The 22,544-nt window shown below is 42.7% G+C and overlaps 1 protein-coding gene across 1 annotated transcript in view; it reads right to left on the reverse strand.

Annotated features, from left to right (window-relative positions):
• Positions 1-4,960: 4,960 nt before the first annotated feature.
• Positions 4,961-22,544, reverse strand: part of METTL14 (methyltransferase 14, N6-adenosine-methyltransferase non-catalytic subunit) — a 205,733-nt gene continuing 188,149 nt past the window's right edge. Inside the window, exons 10-11 of the mRNA XM_086961446.1 lie at positions 20,753-20,963; positions 4,961-6,042 (exon numbers count right to left, since the gene is read on the reverse strand). Coding sequence (XP_086817572.1) covers positions 5,732-6,042; positions 20,753-20,963 — 522 coding nt within the window. The 3' untranslated portion in view covers positions 4,961-5,731. The remainder of the gene's footprint in view (positions 6,043-20,752; positions 20,964-22,544) is intronic.

Below are 22,544 nucleotides of genomic sequence, written 5' to 3' on the forward strand. Positions count from 1 at the left end.
AGCTCAGCGTAGCCCCAGCGATTCCCTAGGCCTATTCACTTTTCTTGTAGTGGTCCTTATACCACTATTTTAGTATATGGTTTAGCGTGCCCCTAGGGCCCTACTGTATTTTGTGCAACTTATTGTGTTCTGATTAAATATCTTGTATTGTGCTTGTGCCTCTGACCTCAAAGAGTTCAGAGGGTTTGTCTAGTAATAAATAACATATATATTTTATATATATCCTGTGTGGTGTCCTTTCATTTGGTATTAAAGGGGTTACATATGGTAAACAGCTGGCTTCACATGCCCTCTTGAGTTTCGCCTAAGACTGCTTTGTCCATGCTACCCCTAGGATAGCTGGTCTATAAGGTTGCCTTTACAACCATCACCATAAGGGTTGTTTGGACTGGTGCAAGGTGCTCACTAGAATAGTGAACATCATATACCAGGCCAACTTCTCACAAGGTGGACCAGCTTGTATGGGTAGAAGATGGTGTATGGAGGGTGTGTTGAGACTACCTGTAATTTGCGGACCCTCCAGGCTGATGTTATGGCCTTTGGAAAAGTAGTCTATGGTAAAAAGCTTAAAAGGGCAATTGTGCAGAGGCTGAAAAAGTACACACATCAAAAAGGTGACTACAAGATTCAGATCCCACTGGAGCAAGATGAATGGCCTGGGGGGGGAAACGTGCTGCAAGAAACCTGGCCTCAACAGGAGACTTAAACAAAGAAGGTTGGTCCAGTAAATCGCAAAAATGCCGAAATGGCTGAAAGATAACCCTTACCTGTGCCCAGAGCAGAGCCTCGCTGGGCTAAGGATGGAGCAAACAGAAGAACCGTGGCTAATGGTGCAGAAAGGGGGTGAATGTTCTGTGAATCAAACCATGTCACAAAGTCATCCCAACAACAGGTGTATACAGACTTGGTGGAGGGATGTCTGCCTGCCAGAATAACATCACAGACTTCAGGAGGTCGCTCAATCTCCACGCATGAAGTTGAAGGGTACGCAGCTTGGGTGCAGAACTCTCCCCTGTTGCTGCAACAGAAGATCCTCTTAAAGAGGCAGTCTGATTGGAAGACCGATGGTCAAGCTCAACAGTTCGGGATACCAGATTCTCTTTGTCCAATCCAGAGCCACAAGAATAACTTGGTATTGGCGAAAGGCGTACAGGAGGCCAGAGCGCCATTCAAGATGAAGAGTCTGAGAACAATAGTTGTCTTGGAAACTGCAGCACGCAAAACTGCTGATATTATGCATTCTCGGCAGTGGCAAACAAATGTAACAAAGGTTCTTCCCACTGCTGAAAGAGTCCTAGCACTACCTGCGGATGGAGACGCCAGTCGTAAACCGCTAAGCACCTTTGGCTGAGTTAGTCCGCCCTGATGTTCAGAGAACTTACCAGGTGTTTAACCGCCAGGGAAATGCCATGGCATTCTAGTCCTGTCCAGAGATGTACAGCGTCTTGGCAAAGGGCCCACAACCCCGCTCTGGCCGTTTTTTTGCAGTACGACATGGCAGTGGTTTTTCTGTGAACACCTGCAACAGCCTACCACTGATCAAAGAAAGAAAGTTTTTCAGTGCAAAGCAAACAGGATGATTTGGAGCTTGGACTCTGCTGGAGACCAGAGTCCTTTGATCTCTACCTCTCCCAGATGGCCACCCCTTCCCAGAAGTGAAGCATCTGTCACCACAGTCAGCTCTGGTTGGGAGAGGGCTCACCCACCACAGTAGATCTCTCGCAGTTCTCTCCGAAATCTGAACCTGTCTGAGAGATTCCCCTGTTTCTGCACCAACTGGTACTTTCGGTCTCACTGCAGAGCTTTAGGTCTCACTGCAGAGCCTGTATATGCCAAAAGGCATAAATAACGAGCAGGATGCAAGAGGCCATGATGCCCAACAAACTCAGGATCAGTCTCATTGAAATCCAGGATACAGGCTGAGACATCAGTATCATAGCCTGAATATCCTAGACTTGCAGACTCGGACGAGGGGGACGAAACTGAACTGGTTGCAGAACAGCTCCGATAAAGGGAGCGTCTGAGAAGGAGTCAGGTGTGCCTTTGGCACTTTGATAGTGAACCCTAGTGAGTGCAGAAGATTCCCCATAGTCTGGAGGTGGGAGACAGCTGCCTGGGGCGAGCCCACCTTAATCAGCTAATCGTCAAGGCAGGAGGAAGACTGGAACACCTGACCTCTGCAGAAGAGCTGCAACCACTGCCATCACAGCAAACTGAAAGCGCTCTTGGCCCACTGTGAACCACAGGTAGGCAGACTGGGGGTGGCGAGGGCTATAGACAAGCCAAGGAGCAGTCTGTAGCACTGCTGTATTTAAAGCACCCCAGCACTGAGTCTGCCTTCTCTCCAAAAAGACAAGAGCCATCAAAGGTAATGTCCATAAGAGAGGCTTGGACATCCACTAAAAAAAAAAAAGTTGTTCGCAGCCAGGAATGGCGCCGTAAGGCCACTGACAATGAAGTATCTCTACTCAGCAAGTCAGTAGTGTCGAGTCCACAATGTATGGTGAACTTTATCTCTCCCGAGTATGGTACGGACCTCCTCTGAGACCATAGGCAGCACTTGAGCAGCCAAATCCCAGATCGTATGGGAATATTGGTTGAAAAGGCATGCGGTGTTCACTAACAGCAGTGCACAACTGGAAGAAGATAACATTCTCTTACTAAAAGTATGCAGCCTCCTTGATTCCCCATCTGGTGGAGTGGTAGGAACGCGCTAGGGTAATCCTCAAGGTAGAGGCTTGGGCCACCAAGCTCTCTGGAGTGGAGTGCTGGGTATAGAAACTGGGGTCCCCTAGAATGAGGTGATGGCGGAGGGCAATTGACCGATGCACCGGAGCTCCTGTGCAGGGCCGTGACCAAGCCAGAGGAACATGTCAGTAAGGGCTTCATTAAAAGGAAGTGCAGGTTCAGAGGGGCTGACTCCCAGCTGAAGCACTTTGCCAAGACGTTCGTCTTTACTGCCACCATGGGCAGCTGAAGGTCCAAGACCTCAGAAGTCCTACGCAACACCACATCAAGAAGCTCCCTCCGAAGCCACAGTAGGAGGAAAGACTAAGCCAGTGTCAGAGGAGGTGTCTAACCTACTGCACTCCACCATTTCTTCGTACCAGTTTTCCTCACTCTCATCTATGGGAGGGTCTTATCCATAAGGGTCCCCACACCCCCTACAATTCGTCTCTCGCCCCAGGACTGTCGAAAGTAAATGGCACTGGCTCCAATCGGGAGAGCATGGTCCCAGTCGGCACCGGAACCAGCGCCAGACAATGCCCATCTGGCTCTTTGTCGGCAATGATGATGGGGATGGTGCTGCCATGGGGTGTTGGAGCAGGCACCAGGAAAGGTCTCAGTCTTGCAATTGGCTTGGCTTTGGATCCATCAAGGGGCTCAAAGACGCTCCTGAGGGGCCGGGCAGCTCATATGTGAGGTGCATGGCATCACAAAATTCTTTAAGGTGGGCTGGTGTCGTTCCAGACTTGGGAAAATCACGGAAACGCAGAGTGACTCGAGCACCGCCAAAGAGCAATGTCTGGAGTGCCGACGCTCCTGCGCCTCATTGGATGACTTAAGAGGGGGATGATGAAGTTAAAGACCTTTTCGACTGGTTTGATTTTTTTATGCTTGTAGGACTTTAAGTGCAACGGCGATCACCTGGTGCAGCCCTGTTAACTATTCCGGGTCCTTCGCGCAATGGGGATTATTACCGTCGTTGGGTTGTCTGACATCAGGTAGCGAGAAACTTGAGGGAATCCTTCGTTCGGGTGCATGGTGCGGCAGTAGTCACAGGTCTTGGAGCAGGGATCAAGTTCCAAGTACCAGAAGCAAACCAAGTGGGGACTGTCACAGATATCGGTCTCTGACAGGCACCACATGGTTTGAAACAAGTCGGTTTCTTTGGTGACATCCCCACACAAAGAGAGAACAACTTACAAAAATAGTTGGAAAAAAGCCAGTCAAAAAGTAACTGATGGTAGCTCTGACCGGATTAGCGCTATCCGGCGTTAAAAGGAAAGAACTTACCTCAGTGCGTTGGGGTACCACGTATATAATTACTGCACATGCCATTTCAGGCGAGGGCGATGAGGGCAGAACGCCACCTACCGGTGTGTAGGGGGTACTGCTTAAAAAACGTCCGGCTCCAGTCTGACACCTGGGAACTATTTTAAGGTAAGTAATCTGCAGCTAGAAGTCTCTATCAGATATTAACCAAAAAAGGTCTGGTGTTTTAGGACCAACCATGACAAAGGCAGACAAAATACAAATTCTAAATTTACTGTCTCCCGTTTAAATCATCCATATGGGCAGAACGTGATATCTAACAGAATTGTCAAAAATATCTGGCGGTTTCAGAATCCCAAGCATCTAGGACTGTTTCACTAGCAAACACCCACAATTCAAAACTCCCTTGGTTCAAACACAATCTTTTTCAGACACAGTCCCTTTGAACTAGATCTCCCTTAAGACCCATTTAAGAATGGCAACTCTTTCAGACTTAAGTCCCAACTGTTAATATAACTCTAATCCAAGAACTCGCTCACTGAGGTTTACGATATCCAACACCATTACGATTTATGCACTTGGATTTCTGTATCATGTCCTTTATAGCCATACTTTTCAAGGCCTATGTGCCTTTCTTCCTTAAAGTCACTGCTCAAACCAATTTTTTTTGTCTTGTAATTCACATTCAGCATATCTTTAACTCTCCATCAGCTTTACCCTGACCACCATACAATTCAGTTGATCATCTTAACATATGACACTGCTCAACTGATCTTCTTGCTAATGTTGAGCATATCTGATATACTTTAGGGGCAGTACCATGTGAAGTGGACTAATACCTGAAGGTGAAGCTGTGCAATGGAAAAGCACTGTAAATAAACATAATACAAACTAGCTAGCTAAAATACAACAAAAATAGACATCAAATGGCTCATTACATAAAAAAACAAATTCAAAACGCCTATTTTGAAAAAAGATTTTATCAAAACATGTGTACGCTTTTATTTGACATGGTTTGCAAGGACATCATCTTGTAAACTTGGGAAGGAGTAAAATACTGATCAATGAAATCTGAACATTCAAATTCAATTTCCGCAATTGAAGACATGCCTCCAGTAGTAAAACCATCTCCGGTCCTTCAGGTTATTAACATCCTTATTGCTTGGCAATTCCCAGAAATATTCTTTTTTTTCTAATTCTCTGGCTTAAAATTTCTATGATAAAAGACTCCAGAAGTAAGAAATGCATTTGTAATGCATACGTGATCAACACTGGAAAATTTACAAACCGTGTGCTCTGGCAAATCTGAGTGAATTATTGTTGAACTCAAAGTAAAACAAAGTGGGCATTTCAAAGGTTGAGAAAGCAGTCTTTCCTCTGGAGCACAAGGGAGTGAAGCACTGGAAACCTTTTCCAGCCCATGTTGCTAATGTGGTCCAAGGTCATCCACACATATACTATGGTCTTATACACAATACAAAAAGTTCACAGTGTGTGGTTACATCATATGAAAAGCACCACTTTGTTCTGCTCCCAAAGCCCTCTAGAAGCATAAGAGTTTTTATCCTCGTGAAAATGCCCTGCTTTCTGTTCAAGAAAACATGAAATAGGTACAACAATTTACAATGGCCGGATGCACTTGATAAGTAAAAATAATTCTCCACAGGGTTCTAGAGTAAAGAAACAAATAGAGACTAAGACAAGAATGAATAGGAGTGTCTGCCAGGGTCTGCAATCAGCGAGGAGCAAAACCTCCTCTCTGTGCACCTCCGCGTCCTCCTCTGAATCCTCTTTCTCCACGGAAATTTCCTCTCATTCTTTCTCTGCCTCTCTCCCCTCGGCCAAGAGAGGCTGCTCCTCTTCCGCCTCCCCTGGAAGGTCCACCACCTCGATCAGCTTTCAGTTTGGGGGGAGGAGATTTGGGCCGTAACCTTTCGATCTCTTCCGTACAGCCAGTCAACGCTGAATTTGGCTCAGTGAAGTAGGAAGCATACGTTTCAGCATTAAAGTTACTGTTGGTGAGCGTGGGCCCCACTGTAAGCCATCCTAGAGAATGGGATGAGAACAAATGAGGAGTAATTTATAAAAGTTGTGAAATATTTCAGTCAACAGCCTGCACAGCCACCACTTAAAAATCATACCTTTTCACACACATTAATTGTCCAACATCATAAATATCACCAAAGTGCAACATTTAGCATCTTCACTATGATTTTATGCTACCACTTATCCATCTTAATTCCGTTTGTGTATTAACCAGTGCATGTTTGCTTCCACTCCGGTTTTTCTGGAAGCAACAACCGAGATAAGAGAATAAGAATAATCCCTGTGCAGCCAGGGGGATTTGGATACACTAGAGAAAAAGTACTTCAAAATAAAAATATACCATTTCTTTTTAATTTTAAATGCATTTTTTACAGTTGAAATCCGCAAAGAGAAAATAGGACTTCCACTTCTAAGAATGGAGCTTGCTTAGGCACAGTCTTCTTAGAAGCAGTGCATCTAGAATAGATGTTTCATTTCTAACACAAAATTAAAAACGAGGAAGATAAACAATAAGTAGGGGTTGTAGGGAATATGGGTTCTGAATAGGATGGTGATACCCAGACTAGAATAACATAAGACCTCCCTTCATTATGAGAACAGAACACTAAGTAGTATTTCCTAGTCATAGAAACAGGATGCAAAAAGAGAGGACCACTTTCTAAAAATCGATCTAGGTTCATTACTATTTTTAATGCCTGCTCTAATCTGAGATACCAACCAGTCAATCATCTACAATGAGTAAACATTGATTTTCATATCATTTTGGTAACTAGTATTGTTGACAAAACTAATGTCTAGAATTGTGACAACTGTTGTTAAAGTCAGACAGAATTTAACCTAAATTGCCTGTTTTAACTGAAAAATAAGAAAGCTATTAAAAAATACTACTCAACAAAGAGAAATTGACATACATTTGAAATACACTACCTGTTTTGCATGGGGGGAAAAAGAAAATCACAAAACCTCTACAATTTGTAGAAAGAACTGGTTTAGTCTAGATAATTCTTATGTGAAAGAAAATATTAGCTAGGCAGTATTTACATGGGGGACACTTCCCCAAACAGGGTTTAAAGACAAAAGCCGGCTACTTTATGTTTTTGTTAGAAACTAAAGTAGCTAAAAGAAAGATTTAAGAAATAGGACAAAAAGCAGGAAGGGCCAGCTGAAATCTTGACTGATGAGTATCTCCATCACTACATCACACCACATAGAGAAGTGTGGCTCACTGGTTAGAGCAGGCAGACCCTGAAGCAGAGGTCAGACCCGGGACCAGGGTTCAATTCCCGACGCGGCAGGGTCTTGAGCTCAAATGTCCATGGACTCGATAATTCTCGCTTCGGTGCCTGACCTAATCATGGGTTCACACTCTGCAACTCTGGGCATTAAGCTTGCTTAATCTCCACAACGGCCCCCCTGCGGCGGGATGCCTGGCTTTCACCTTGGGGATGCCCTGTAGGGGCTATCTCACAGGGAAAAGCCAGGACGGGTTCCCAAGGCAAGCGCGGAGATACCCCTTCGGGGGTCGATTCTGGCGCTATATAAGAAACATAATAATAATAATAATAAGTTAATGACACAGAAATTACTTAAATGCGAGTTCCCACTGCAAGGAAAATGCTTTGGTCGTACAACGGCTGCTGTGGTCAGCTCTGAGGCAGCCTTTGGGTGTTTACTAGTGCTTTAAAAGAAAAATGAATAAAATAATAAAACTAAGTTATGTTTACGCTGATGTGTAAATATAGTATAAAACAGTCCTGAAAGAATTTTAAGAGAGTAGTGGGCAAATGTGAAGCTTCGTCCAACTTTCTGCTCAAGGGCACATTTCTTTGCTAATACCAATGCTAGAGTTGATCTATAGTGAGGCGACACTAAGAAAAATAGAAAGAAGTGCAAATATGATACTTTTGTAGCGATGTACATACGCGTCATACATCTTTCGTTTTTTGCTGCAGTATAACCGTAAATTGTATGCGGGAGACAGTACTTTGAAATGAGCATCAATTTAGATGAGTACATTTCAAGGATCAATGTTTATCATAAAGCCATCATCTTGAACAAAGATGGAGTCACCTTTCTAAGACAGGCTGATGTCTTTGGTATTTGCAAAGCCACCACATGTGCTAGGAACACTACCACCTGTAAGTCAGTTCCAGAGAAGATGTTGCATTTACCAAGAAAATATTTAGCTACACTAGATATGAATGTCTTCCCATTATATTTCAAGTTTGGGAATTTTCTAATGTATAATAAGGAAGGAACGGAAGGAAGGTGTGGTGGAGCCAAAAGCAAAAAGAGTATACATTCTGCAGAAGCTACAGTATTCAGCCATTCTGACTAACCTTTCTAAGAAACTACTTACCCAGGATCCCTTTTGCACCATTTTATGCAACATTCTTGTAGATCGGCAGATAAGATGATGAAGCCTAGGTTTCTTTTTGACTTAGACCATGGTACTCGCATTGTCCATGAGAACTATGATGTTGCCATTGGTAGAACAGCAGAAACACTTCTAGGGCAAAAGAAACTGTGTTCAATCCAGTCTTTCCGATGCGTCTTTAGAGACAAGGTCATGCACCGAAAATGGGCTAAGTTTCCTTTTCAGCAGACAGACTGTCTCCCCTGGTGGTTCAAGAAGAGCTAAGGGGGGGGGGGGTGGAACAACTAGTTTGCTTCATGGAACCACAAAGGAATGCTGCCCGATATCTTCCAACAGTCAGGAATATAAGCCCACTGAGGATCAAACTCCTGTTTGTGCTGCTAAGAGCATTAGAATTTTGAAGCAGGACGACAATCTGGGCAATAACTTGGGTAGGGAGCCCTCAGGGACCACCATGTGGTGATCGATGCAATGGAGCTGAAAGTATGCCTGTGTTTGATGACTTACCAGCATTACTTGGGGCAAGAATATACTATGAACAACCCACTCCGATTAAGAACATTCATTTGTAGGGCTTTAGGAGTATTTCTCAAGTTTATTGATACTGCTGGATATGAACACTGACCACCACCAAATCCTTGGCTAAGACCCAATGACCATAGGCCAACCCCAGTTGAGTGTCTTGCATTTGAAAAGTAGCCCCAACACAAATGGCAGGGATTGGCCCGTGCTAGATGCCCATTGGGATATGCAAATCTTAGTTCAACTGCACACTATAAATATTGCTTGATAGCTGAGAGGATATATCCATTTATCCCAATGTTTCCAATTCAAAAGACTCTTTTGGGAGCAAGAGACTGAAGACGTGGGAGTAAAGAATGACACAGGCGTTTATTCCTATTGGGCACTGCATACACAGCTCATGTTCACCAGAAACACTTGAAGTGTGGATGAAAAAGAAGACAAAAAAATTGTTTGCATGCATTTATTGATAAGGTGAGTAACGGGAAATAATTTTACTTGTGCTCTACAGTTGCTATGGAAAGAAATGCTTGTTGAAGAGGTAAAAGGCTTTTTTGTACTTCAGGTACATCCTCCTTTGTTCGACCGATGTTTGTCGTTCTGACAGTTGGGGAAACCTTAAAAACCCTACAGTGACATTGCATTTTCCTCAAAGTCAAAAGCTTTAAGACCCTGAAAGGACCTCAGAGTAGGCTTAAACGAGCTTTGCATTTACTGCTAGGAATTTGCATCAAGTTTTCAGCTTACTCTGGGTAAAGGGAAGGTTCATGACATTTCCTTGATTAATTAAGGAGAAGTAGGACAAATTAAGCTGAGCCAAATAATGTAAATCTACCCTACAGATCAGGATTTGGGTTGCTGTAGCAAGTGCCCAGGAGCACAATTAAGCAAAATAAAGGCAATCTGCTTTCCTTTGATGATAGTGGTCTGAAGTCACCCACAAAGTTCTTTGGGGGATCTACAAGCTAAAATAAGCCAGGGACTCCATTTTTGTTGCACATACCAGGATATATGGAAAGGAGGATGGTACTCTCAATGTCCAGTGGTAGAGAAGCTGAAAGGGAAAGGGATGCTGCTACCATGGAGAAATAAGCTACTGCACTGGTAGTGGCACCAAATACCTCTTCCACTACTGTGCTGCCCGGGACGATTTTCTTCCCCATGACTTTCGAAATGTCTCCTCATCTACTTGCCCGGTTTGTCAAAATCCAGGCCTGCATTCAAGAAAGTAATAGGATAAGTGGGGACCAAGGGTCCCAAAATGCAGCATGGGCCAAATAATGGTTTTCTCTTCCAGCTAGCAGTGCGCTGTGGAGGAATATTTGAAAACCGCTGCTTTTTGGAGTTACTAATTTATCTCCAACTGTACATTGTTGGTGCAACACTCGTCATTCGCATCTGCATTTGCTCTTTTGATATGCAGAGTGCCTCAAAGATTCTTACTACAGCCTTTTAATACATCTGGTCAAATACTTTCATGGTGTGTCTTTCAGCTTTGTGTAGCAGGCATTAAAGAATGACAGATCATATTCAGATTTCACGACATGCAAGAGTCTGCATCTAGTAGGCTAAACACGTAAAAGTAATTGATTGAATGAAAGTTAAATGACCAAAGCTATAAGCTGGCAAACTAAGGTCATGGTCACTCGTCAAATGGCATGGGTCAGGGGGCTCTTCTCAAAGTCTAATCCTCTGATCTCAACAGGGACCTGTTAAAAGCCTCATAGTAGGAACACTGAAGCACTCTGCATTAAGTCAAGCGGGAGGTTAAGGTACTCTATTATCATTAGCTTAATAATGTATTAAACCCCTTTTTTCAAACATATTTTATTGATTTTTACACATATTATTCAGGCCCGAAATACAGTCCATTATGTACCATTAATCACAATACACTATCAAACGTTCTAGCTTGCTTTCAGTCCTGGTAACAGCCATACAGATGCATCTGCCATTTTTACAGTACACGCATGTTTCGTACATAAAAGTGTTAAACTAAATCAAAAACCTGTCTCAAAATTATAGGTTTTCTTAATCACTTGTGAACTGATAATCTGAGTGCCCTGGTGTCCCTCCACTCCATTAGCATCTAGGTGTTAGGCGCCAGAAAGCCCCCAACCAAGAAGAAACTTTAACAAAAGAAAGGCTTATGGCCCTTTAAGTGAAGGCTTTGTGTTGCGCAGTCTGATTTGCATAATTAATATTATATGTTGAACATTATAAGCTTTGAATTGTTTATTCTACCAATTATATTTAATAAGATTGATTTGTAAGTAACAAAAGCCAGTAAAAATACTAACCTGTTACTAAATTAACACGCTATTTGATGTATATCAGATACTGATCATTAGATATGACATGAGGTCACTGTGCAATTAACAGCAAATACTCCAGAAACAACCCAACTGGTTACACTTTAAAACAAATCTGAAACAAAAATGGCAAACTTGTTTTTAAAATCAGTAAATTATCCACAAGCATTTAGGAACGCTCATCTTTTTTAATGCAAACGATCCTTGTGCAGTAGTGAATGAATGTATGAAATAAAATTTATAAAGCGCAATGGCTACCCTGAGGCCTCCCAGCGCTACAGACGCCACAGCGGATGGTCGAGCAAGCAAGAGTTAGACACAGTTCCTAAAGAGCCATGTTTTTAGAAGCATTCGGAAGGCCAGTATTTGGGCTCCTGTCGAAGAGAAAGTGGGAGAGTGTTCAAGAGAGTGGCAGCGTTGTAGGTAAAAGACCGTCTGCCACATCTAGCTCATTATTTTGGGGGGTAAGGAGAGGAAGGAGGTCGTTGAGCGAAGGTTCCTCCTAGGTTGGTATGGGGTGATCAAGGATTGGATAACAGCTGGGCCGTTCTTCCAGAAGGCAATGTGGGCCAAACACATGGCTTTAAACTGAATCCTTTCCCTAATCAGCAGCCAAAGCAAAGTCTCCAGGGCTGGTTTTGCAAGAGATCTGTAGGAGCAGGCGGGCAGCAACATTTTGGATGATCTGGAGCTTACTGATGGTGTATTGTGGGGCACCCAGATTGAGGACATTCCCATAATCCAGGCGGGAAAGGATAAGGGCCTGGACCATGATCCTTCTGGCCTGGAAAGGGAGAAGAGGAAGGATCTTACGCAGCATCCTAAGTAAGCCAAAATAAGTGGCTGAAATTTTCGCTGCTTGATGGTTAAAAGTGAGGGAACAGTCAAGCCATATGACTAGTCTCTTAATCTGGCCTTTTGGGGCTGGGGCCCAAGACAATTGGGCCAATGCAAGGCAAAGTTGTTGGAGGGGGAGTTGCCCAGGAGCAGGCGCTCCGTCTTGTCCCCATTGAGTTTAAGGCATGAGAGCTCCATCCAACTGGCGACCTCCTCTAGGCAACAACGTAGGGTGCTAGATAACCGCTTAGGGTGATTTAACGCCACCACGAGCCGAGTGTCATCTGCATAGGTGATGATTTTTATGCCAAAAGGGATAGACGATTTCTGCCAGGCGTTTCATGTAAACATTAAACAGTGTGGGGCTCAGGGAGGAGCCCTGAGGAACCCTACAGCTAAGAGGCCACTGCTTGGAGACAACAACTCCTTCGAAGACCTTAAATGATCGCTCACTTAAAAAGGATTGTAACCAGGTTAGAGCAGTACCGGATACTCCTAGGTTTTTGAGTCCGAGGATCAGAGTGTTACGGTTTACAGTGTTGAAAGCGGCACTGAGATCAAGGAGGATAATCTCAGAATTACCCCCTTGATCCAGGATCCTCCTAGCCTCCTCAGTTGCTGCGAGGAGGACGGTTTCTGTCCCAAATTGGGGGCGAAAAACCAGTCTGGGAGAAATGGAGTAAATAATTAGATTCCAGAAAATCCACCATAATAGTGTTTGCGTTTCTCAAGAATCTTACTCACTCAGGGAAGAAGAGAAATGGGACGGTAGTTGGAGAAATCGTCCTGATTTAGATTAGGTTTCTTTAGGAAGGCTTTGACTATAGCACATTTCCAGGCGATGGGAACTATGCCAGATGAAACAGAGGAGTTCACGAGGCCAAGGATAGCAGGTTCATATACTAGGAGTACAGAGGGATTTATAGGACTAGGTCGCCCTCCACTCATACAGTCAAAAAACACAATAACCTAGTCCACAAGGCAATAGTTTTTATGTAAATCTGTGGGTATATGTGGATATGTCAAGGGATCATTCCAAACACACCTCTGAATCTAGCAATAGGTGTCTGACTCCAGATACCTGCCAAAAAAATTATAAAAGTAGCCAATCTCTGATACACCTAACATTAGACAACACAGGACAAACATTCAATAGAGAGACGACATCTGAAAAAATGTGTGAGTAGCTAGAAGACACCTCACGGGCGCACCACCATTGGGGCCCCTGGTTGGTACTCACCAGGGTGGCCCTGTTCTCATCATTGGTGTCAACTAGCTTAACGTAAACGTGTCCGACTCCCAAAAGTAAAAGACAGTGAATGGTGCAGTGTACACAAACTTATATGTGACAAGGACTAACAACGTTCAACATATAACACAACAAATACTGGGCACACAAGAATAGGAACCTTTTTATTTGTATTCTCTTGTCTACCAACAGTAAACACATATATAAAACAAAGAGAGAAGCGAATACTACCTATCGATTCGCAGCGAGTTGAAAGCGAAGGATAGCAGGACAAATGATGTTGGTGGCTAATGTGAGTATCTGAGGAGGGGCAGGGTCTGTTGGAGAACCGGATTTAAGTTTCGTCATAATTGGGCCCAACAGAACAAGATCAAGGGGGAGGAATTGTTCTAGTGAGGTTTGGGTTCCAGGTTGTGATTCTGGCATGGGTGACAGAGTGAGGGTTCTGTGAAATTGGAAAGGACAGATAAATGTTTTGAATTTTCTGTGAAAAGAATTCTGCCAGACTATTGCAGCGGGTGAGAGCGCCATCCGGCGAGGCATGTTTCAAGGGCGGTTTGGTGACGGTCTTAGCGATACGAAAAATTTCCTTGGGGGAGTTTGCGGATAGATTAATCTTATCTTCGTAGAAGACAGCTTGGGCAGCTATGATTTCAAATTTGTAGAATCGGATTGCCTCCCTATATTCTGATTTAGTAAGGTTTGAATAATTCCTTCTCTATTTCCTTTCAAGCCTGCTGCATGATTGTTTCAGTTCTCTCAACTTAGGGGAGAACCATGGAGCGGTGCTCTGCCTGCTGATTTTGTGTTTATGTTTTTTTGGAAGTACTACATCAGATACTAGTTCTGTAATCATTCTCAAATCATCAAGAGCAAATTCATCGTGTGAAGTCATCCTAAAATCCTCAGGAACAATCTTATCTAGAGGAGTTAATGGGTACCTATTTTCAAGTCATCCTCAAATCATCGAGCACAACCTTCTAAGCTTTGCTGATTACTTGATGATATCTGACTATTTGAACATTTTCTTCTAATATGGTTGTATTGACATCCAATGCCTCTGGGATGGCTTTTAAAGTAATCCCGCTTGACATGGGTAGATGTGGAGGGCAATTATCAATAATTATCTTGAGTGTTGCAGGTGGGTGAGCAGTCAGCTAAGATCAGCGCTTACAGCCACAATGGTTGGGTTAACTAGTAGTTCCCATTGACAGGCAGTATGCAGATATTACCAAACTATCCAAACCTCCTTATTATGAGCAGCACAGCCTTTTTTTTAATCAGCCACTGCTTTATGGAATGCTGACAAAAGTCATTCAGACCATTAAATTAACCTTAATCTGCCAAGCTCTTGCACTATGGCTCACAGCGCCATGAAGTCATTCAGCCAGCATGGAGCTAATGCTGTGGTAGAGGTTCCAGGTTCATCAGAGTGACAGACAATTCCAAGGCTGCGGGAGGACACTTGTAGAAAATGAGCTAGTCTCTGTGAAACTGATTTGAGGCATAGGTCAGAAGGATACAGGATAACCCAAGACTGGAACAGGGGCCTATATTGTAAACAAATATCTTGATGTTGCATGCTCTTCAATATTTCTAAAGCGTTGCAGGTTCTGGCTTGATGCCCTCAGTAATATATCCAATAAAATAGGTACAATAATATCTGCAAAAAGTCACATTGAAAGATGAGTTTTAAGCATTCACAATAAGGATTCTTATTTCAAAGGTAATGGAATCCATCTGTGTCCTTTTTAAACCTAATAACGGATAGGTGATGAGAGATTCTCTTGTTTTTAATACATTTTTTATTTTATTATCAAAACAGTGCAGCAAAAGCAAATAAAACAAATCTGGAGGCGAACCCTCGTAACTGCATAGTAGTAACAACAACACTGAACATCCATTGAAACCCTCACCACCCCCTCCCCAGATACACATTGGCCAGTACAGATTCAATAGCAGGAATCAAAACCAATTTGTAAACATCAATACAGCAGGTAACGACCCATCCGGCGTCTTCAGGACAATTCCCAACCTTATCTCCCACTGTCCTCTAGCATCTCCTGAGAGTAATAATGCATCCATTTACCCCCAACCCTACAATTGTTTTGGGCAGCCCAAGCCACCATGTACATGTCCATATCCCGGTTCCATTCCTGTGGTGTTGGGGGCACTCCTGTGCCCCACTGTATCGAGCTATTTCTCTCTTGGTCATGACACGGCCGCAGAGCAGAAGCTGAGCCTGTGGTAGGTCAATGTCATTAGGGATCCCCAAGAGAAGGAATTTAGCATCCAATGGAATGTGCCGAGAACACTCCAAGTTCCCCAATAACTGCAACACAGTAGTCCTGAATCAGGGGGAAATTTCAGATCATATGGAAGAAAGCCATCCTTTCCCCGAGATCTCAGACAATGCAGGGTCTGCGCCTAACGCATGGCATACATTCGACGTCCATCATAGTACACTTTCTGTACTATTTTGAAATGTACTAGACATAGCTGGGGTCTGATTGCTACCTCCTTCAGGTGCATAAGGGCTGCTTCCCAATCGATGTCCTCTAATTTCCCATAACTCCATCACCTACTTTTCCCGCAGCCTATGTAGGGTAACTGGCATGTTATTATTTAGGGTTCTATAGGTTAAGGAGATCACACCTTTCCCCACCTCCTCTGCATGGCATATTCCAGGATCCCATCCCAAAAAGCCCTTCCGCACTCCATGCATGTCTTATTTGTTCGTATATGAGGAACTGACTTGCATTCACCCCATAATCTCACTGAAGTAAAGAGAACAGCACGATAGTGCCTCCCTCAAGTAGGTCTCCCACTTTAGAGATCCCAAGCAGAAACCAGGCCTCAAATTCCTGCATTATTTTACATTTTGAGAAGCCGGTGACCCTTCCAGAACTATGTTTTTCTTGTGGGTTTACCGTGCCATCCAATAATTTTCACAGCTTTATCCCAGACTGCTATCGTGGCCGGAAGGAGATGCAGAGTTCCCCCAACTCAAAAATGGTAGTGCAGGCAGGACCCCCCCAATTGTACCATTTGTGCCCGCTCCAAGTTAAATGTTGAATGGTCTAGGGGAGGACTGTTCTATAGGCCACCTAAAGGACTATTTCAGACGTGAGTGCGCTTTAATTTTCTTTGAAGCAGAGATCAGAGTCCAACCTAAGAGACATTATTCTTTTTAAGCACATTAGGGACATGGAAGTGCATTCAGACAGGTCCCATTAAAACTGCTCATAATTTTTGGTTGTATCAAATTCCACATAAAATGTCAAACATAAAAAAAAAATATCTATATCCTTGCACGGGTTTTGGTTGAATTCATTTTACAGTCCTTCAGTATAAGCTGTCAAACAGATGCAAAGAACACTTCATCATAAGCTCGCCAGCAATTTTTAGCAATTTATTTTCAAAGAGACAGTGGTTGATATTTTACTTCACATTGAAAGTTGCAACTCTAATAGTTTTAGCAGTCGCATACTGAAAGTTCACCAACAAAAAAGTGTACTCACACTGTGCTGCAGGCATATGAATTCCCGCTATGCCAAACTTTTCCATTTGTCTTGTATATTTGGGGCTAGATGTACTAAGGCTATTTGCGGTTGCAAATCAGGCCATTTGGGAAAGCAAAAGACATTTACAAATGTACAAAGTCCATGCTACTGAATGGTATTTTGTGTTTGGGAATCAGTATTTACAAGGGGCGCATTTAGAGCGCCCCTTCCAAATACTGTTTCGCATTGATATGTATGAATGTTTTGCTACCGAAATGCATTTGCAAAACATTTGCACTTTACCACCAACCCAAAGTTGTTTGTAACCCATTCGCAAATGGGAAGCACCCATTTCACCTTTTAAGAATGGTTGAAAAAGTATTTTGAGAGCAGGCAGTCGTCCAAGACTACTGCCTGCTCTTAAAAAATAAAAGGTGTACTTTTTTTTAATGTACGCCGTTTTCCTTTTAAGAACAAGCATTTGCAATGCAATAGGTCTCACATTTGCGAGAGTTTCAGCTATTGGCATTGTAAATGAAAATGACTTATTTATGCGTTTTGAAAACCTCGAAGCGGTGCCTAACAACGCACTTTGTACTTATATAGTCTATGCTATTGAGAAGCAAGGCTGGCAGTAACTGCACCTCTTTTACTGGCAGCGTTGCCTTTCGTAAGCAAGGACTATAAGTACAAAGTGCATGTTTACGCACAGCTTGTAAGTTTTCAAAACACAAAAATAAAAGGCATTGTTATTTACAATACCAGTAACTCGAACTCTCGCAAAGGCAAGACCAATTGCAATGCAAATGCTTGCTATTTGTTACAAAAGATCCTCGCACAGTCGTCTCTGTTCCATAAAAAGGAACTGCAACTTGATGAAAAAAACAGTACAGCCACAGAGTTGAATCTTTAATAAAAAGACCTTTCCTTGCACTCTGTGTGAGGGGTGGTGTATACACCAAATGCTCGTTCAACAAAACATAGGTACTACATTAGTCACTGCTTTAATGTAGGACAGTGCAAATACAGTTATACTTAAGATAACGAGTCCACAGCTTTGCAATTGCTATATTAGTAAGTCCAGTATTTCTAAAGAGACCCATACGTGTGCTGGGACCCAAGTGTTCCTTACCCAAGCATGACAAGTGGTAACCTCAAAAAACAAAACTAGCCTAAAGCCCCCAACTGAACAGGGAGACAGATGATAGCTGTGCTGCAAGGTGCCCTGCCTCCAAGCCTCATGGTGCTAAGCTCACTCAGCAGCTATACATCTCCGTGCTGGATTTCGTAAATCTGTAGTATGCCAGTGCCACACCCACAGGCACAGAGCTGTGTTGCAGAGAGGTGTAAAAAGGGGCGTGGCCTCGGTCCACCTCTCTGCAAAGCAGCTCTGTGGCACTTACTGGAGGTACCTGGTGGGCTAGTTGGCACCCAGGGAGCCTCCGTATTCAAGGGGACTTAATCCCCCAACTTACAACGTGCTAGGGGCGCATTTGCACAGTGGTGTAGGGAGGGGGTGGGCCTGATATAAGAAGTTAGCAATCCTGCTGTGTGGGACTTACTGTTGGTAATAAAAGGGGTAGTTGGCCCCCAAGGTTGACGTTGAGGGCCAACTACTCCTCCTGTTACCTCCAGTAAATCCCACACAGTGGGATTGCTAAGAGGTGTTTCGGAGGCCACGCTCACCTTTCTCCACCACTCTGGAAACGCGACTGGTATGTTATATTTAGAATTTACCATTTAAAAAACCTAGGATTCAGTATGTGCGTATATAGTAAGTGGTACTGGTGTATCTATGGTTTCGAAAATGGTAGACTGTATTCTAGAGTGGGTGTATCAAAGGTTATATTAGGGTGTGAGGAGGTGCATCAGATTTTCACATGGATGATATCAGTGATGTCATCAGTGATGTCACTGACCATGTCATGAATTATGTAATATGTGATGTGTATTGCAGGGGCACGAGTTATAGTTAGCTGAACTAACTAGAACGGCGGAATTTCTCTTGTTTTGTACGAGTGAAATGTCCAACTAACTAGAACGTCCCTGAAACCTATGGATTTTTTCAGTGAGTTTCAGAGGTTTTTTAAATGCAAATTTCTAACTATAACGTCCCTGAAACCTATGGTTTTTTCAGTGAATATATATTTACACACACACACACATATTTCCACCTTTTTAAAAATATAGAAAACTTTAGTAAGGACTGAATGGTGCACCGAAAAGTCACAAATCTTTCAAATGTACATTTACTGGCCGGTCCTACACCCTCAATGGCTTCCTGCTTTACCCTAAGGCCCAACAACAGAAGAATCTTTGAATTTTCCAAACTGTAAAAGTGAAACAAGTGTCCTTTAAGCAGGAGTGCAGGTACATGGCCTACACCGGACATCTTCACAACCTAGTATGCAGATTAGAAGACCTAAACTCCACCAGATCCAGCTCAATTGCATTCAGAGGTTTTTCCAAGTATTAACAAGAAGTCTGTGGATGCGTGCATACTTATTTGGGAAACATGCAGCAGGAGAGTTTTGGATTCACAGTCTTGAACAGTAATGGGTTGAAAGGATCCATGGACACTGGGATATCACAGGCCACTGGTGATAAAAAGGGTAGATGAAGCTTCACCTAATATTTACTGTAGCTAAATTTCTTATTTATATTTGGAAGATGCTGGCTAAGTCTATTGAACACTGACCTCCGCATCTCTTCTTGGGATATGTAATGTGGTCTTGTTCTGCGCTTATGGTGGCCTCATAAAACAGAAGACTAGAGAAAGACTTGCCAACCCGAGATGACCGGTCTTTTCCGTTACATAAGTTGTTTATGGCCTTGCCCTGCATGTTCTGCACAATCTTCATTTACTGTCATCAGGAAGGTACAGTTTACACATACTAGGAAAGGCTGGAGGCAAGAGTACTGTCAAAGATGGCCTGCCGTTATAAACATGCCTGTAGCAAATTGAGAACAGAACAATTATCCAATAATCCATCTTGCTTGCATCACCAAACCAGCTGTGTGCAACTGTTATTTGGTGTTTAGCTCAGTACTTCACTGTGTGGGCTTAAACAGCTGTTGAGAATTTACTTTAGGCTCATCACTTGCCTGAATTCACATCAGCATTTTCAAAAACTGTACTAGAATCTGAACATTTGTGCACAACTAGTGTTTTCCAGCTGCAGTTTCAGGTTCTATTCTTTTTTTCAGGCACTATATTGTTTAACTTTTAGCTTGTTTGGGGGAAAGCAAACACAAACCGGAATGAAGAAAGAAGGTTTAATTTTGCACAGTAAAAATCGTGCATCTTAAACACATACAAAAACTTATATGTTTAAACTGAAGCACTGACGTGGAAGTTTCTGGATGTCTTGTAGAATAATTGACAAATTACAAAATAAATGATCCACAAAAGAAAAACTAACATACATTTGAGTCATGACCAGACTCCTTAAACGTAATGGACTGCTAGTCGCATATCACTGAAAGCACAACATTTCGGATCTTCAAGCTAGATAAAATACTGAACCCACCCACACAACCCATTGCCGAGATTGCTTAGTTCTACAGCAAACAAATGATGGACGGAATGCTGACAATGCAAACATTCTCCCCCAGTCAAAAGTTCCCCATTATGTTTAAGCCTGGAAAAATGGCAAGTCAGGCATCAAATGGTCAAAGAGGTGCCTCGGAAAGAACAACCTCTACAGTTTACAAGCAATTTACTGTCACCAACAAGCACCAGTAGAGTTTCACTCACTCTTACTCAGTAAGGAACGCACTATTTCAGCATCTTTTATCATGAAAGGGTCTTACAAATAGCATTTCATATTCATCAGCACTTTTAAGCAATGTCAGAGGAACCTAGTGTTTTATAAAACAGTACAAACACATTTAATAAATCCCCATATACCTGGCCTGATGGTGCTGTCCCTTCCAAACAAATGAAGTCGTCTCCTGCCCAGACAGAAATGTTCAATGATGTGAAAAATTTCCACTGGCTTCTCTATGTTGCCGATTTCAGGCTCTTCTGTGATTATGAGGTCGATATCTACATTGGCATGGATGAAGTCCCCGTCGGTGCTGCGCCGCACAGTTCCCCTGATTCCCATCAAGCAATGTTCCTAAGATACAAAAATAAAGCTCAACAAAATGTATGTGGAAAACAATGATTATTGCCATAAAAAGCAGACAAACTTCTAACTAGTATTTTTTTGGATTAAGGATTAGATTTAAAGCAGAAAACAGACAATAACACATATATCAAGGCTTTGTGTTTCACTGTGCTATCCCAACACTAGTGGGATCAGGAAGGTCCACTGGCACCTTGAAAGAAGTTAAAAAAGCCACCAGATTTAATTTAAACGCTGATAATCTAAGGTCTGAGTTCTGTAAGTACATATGTTTTTGAGCCATTTCACATTCTTGTGCAACAATTTTTATTTTCAAAGCTGTGGAAACAGAAGAATGATTAGTTTAGGCTTTGGCTCTTGTATTATTTCCTTTGATTTCGTTTATCATTCCACCTTTGTTTGTACTTGTAATAGTTCAAAAGCATTTGAGTAATCCAGAGATACAATGTACCCATAAATCCGTCACTGTCCAAGAGAGATCTTCTTACCCTCACACAGAAGTATTCATCATTCGATATCTCAGACAGAAATGAAAATGTTACTTACTCAGAAAGATCTGTTCGTGGCATGTAGTGCTGTAGATTCACATGCGGAGCATAATCCTGCCATGTAGTGCTGGGCTCGGATGTATGCATGTTGTTTTTCTTCGAAGAACGTTTTTTCAAGGTAGTGTGACTCCTCCTCTTGCTGGTAATGCATATGGTAATCCACTCCATTGTTAGATTGTTTTCCTGCATGGCGGGTGAGGATGGAACGTGAAGCAAAGTGTAGTATGTCCATGCGAAAGCAGTGAAAGTAACTGTAAGAAGCACAAGCGTCCAGGGAGGTGGGTGGGTGGGTGCATGTGAATCTATAGCACTACATGCCACGAACAAATGCTTACCGGGCAAGTAACATTCTGTTTGAGGCATGTATGACTGTAGATGCACATACTTAGCATGGACTGTAAACCATAAGTGGTGGTTAGACCATGGGAGTTGGTTGTTTGAAACAGTGCACATAGAACTGCTTGACCCACATTGGCTTGTTGACATGCCAGTACATATAAGCAGTAATGTTTTGTAAACGTATGTGGTGTAGACCATGTTGCTACTTTAAATATGTCAGCTATAGGTATGTTCCCTAGAAAGGCCACTGAAGCACCATTTTGACGAGTGCTGTGAGATCTAGGAGGAATGGGTAAAGTTCTTTTAGCTTTAGCATAGCATGTTTGAATGCATTTAACAATCCATCTTGCAATGCCCGTTTTCAAATTGGCCTTTTATTTGTGAGGTATTAAGAAAGAAACAAAAAGTTCTTGTATCTTTCTATATGATTTAGTCCTGTCAATGTAATACATGAGAGCTCTTTTTACTTCTAACATATGCAGAGTTCTTTCAAGGAACTGAGGTTGGAGAAAAAAAGACAGGCAGTTCAATCGATTAAGGTAGAATTGTGAGTCCACCTTTGGAAGAAATTTGGGGTAGGTGCGAAGTAAAAACCTATGCTTATGTATTTGGAAGAAGGGTTCTTCTAAAGTTAATGCCTGAAGCTCACTGACACATCTAAGTGAAGTGAGAAAGTCTAGGAAAG

The sequence above is a fragment of the Lissotriton vulgaris genome, chromosome 3_1 (genome assembly GCF_964263255.1).
Source record: "Lissotriton vulgaris chromosome 3_1, aLisVul1.2, whole genome shotgun sequence".
NCBI lineage: Eukaryota > Metazoa > Chordata > Amphibia > Caudata > Salamandridae > Lissotriton > Lissotriton vulgaris.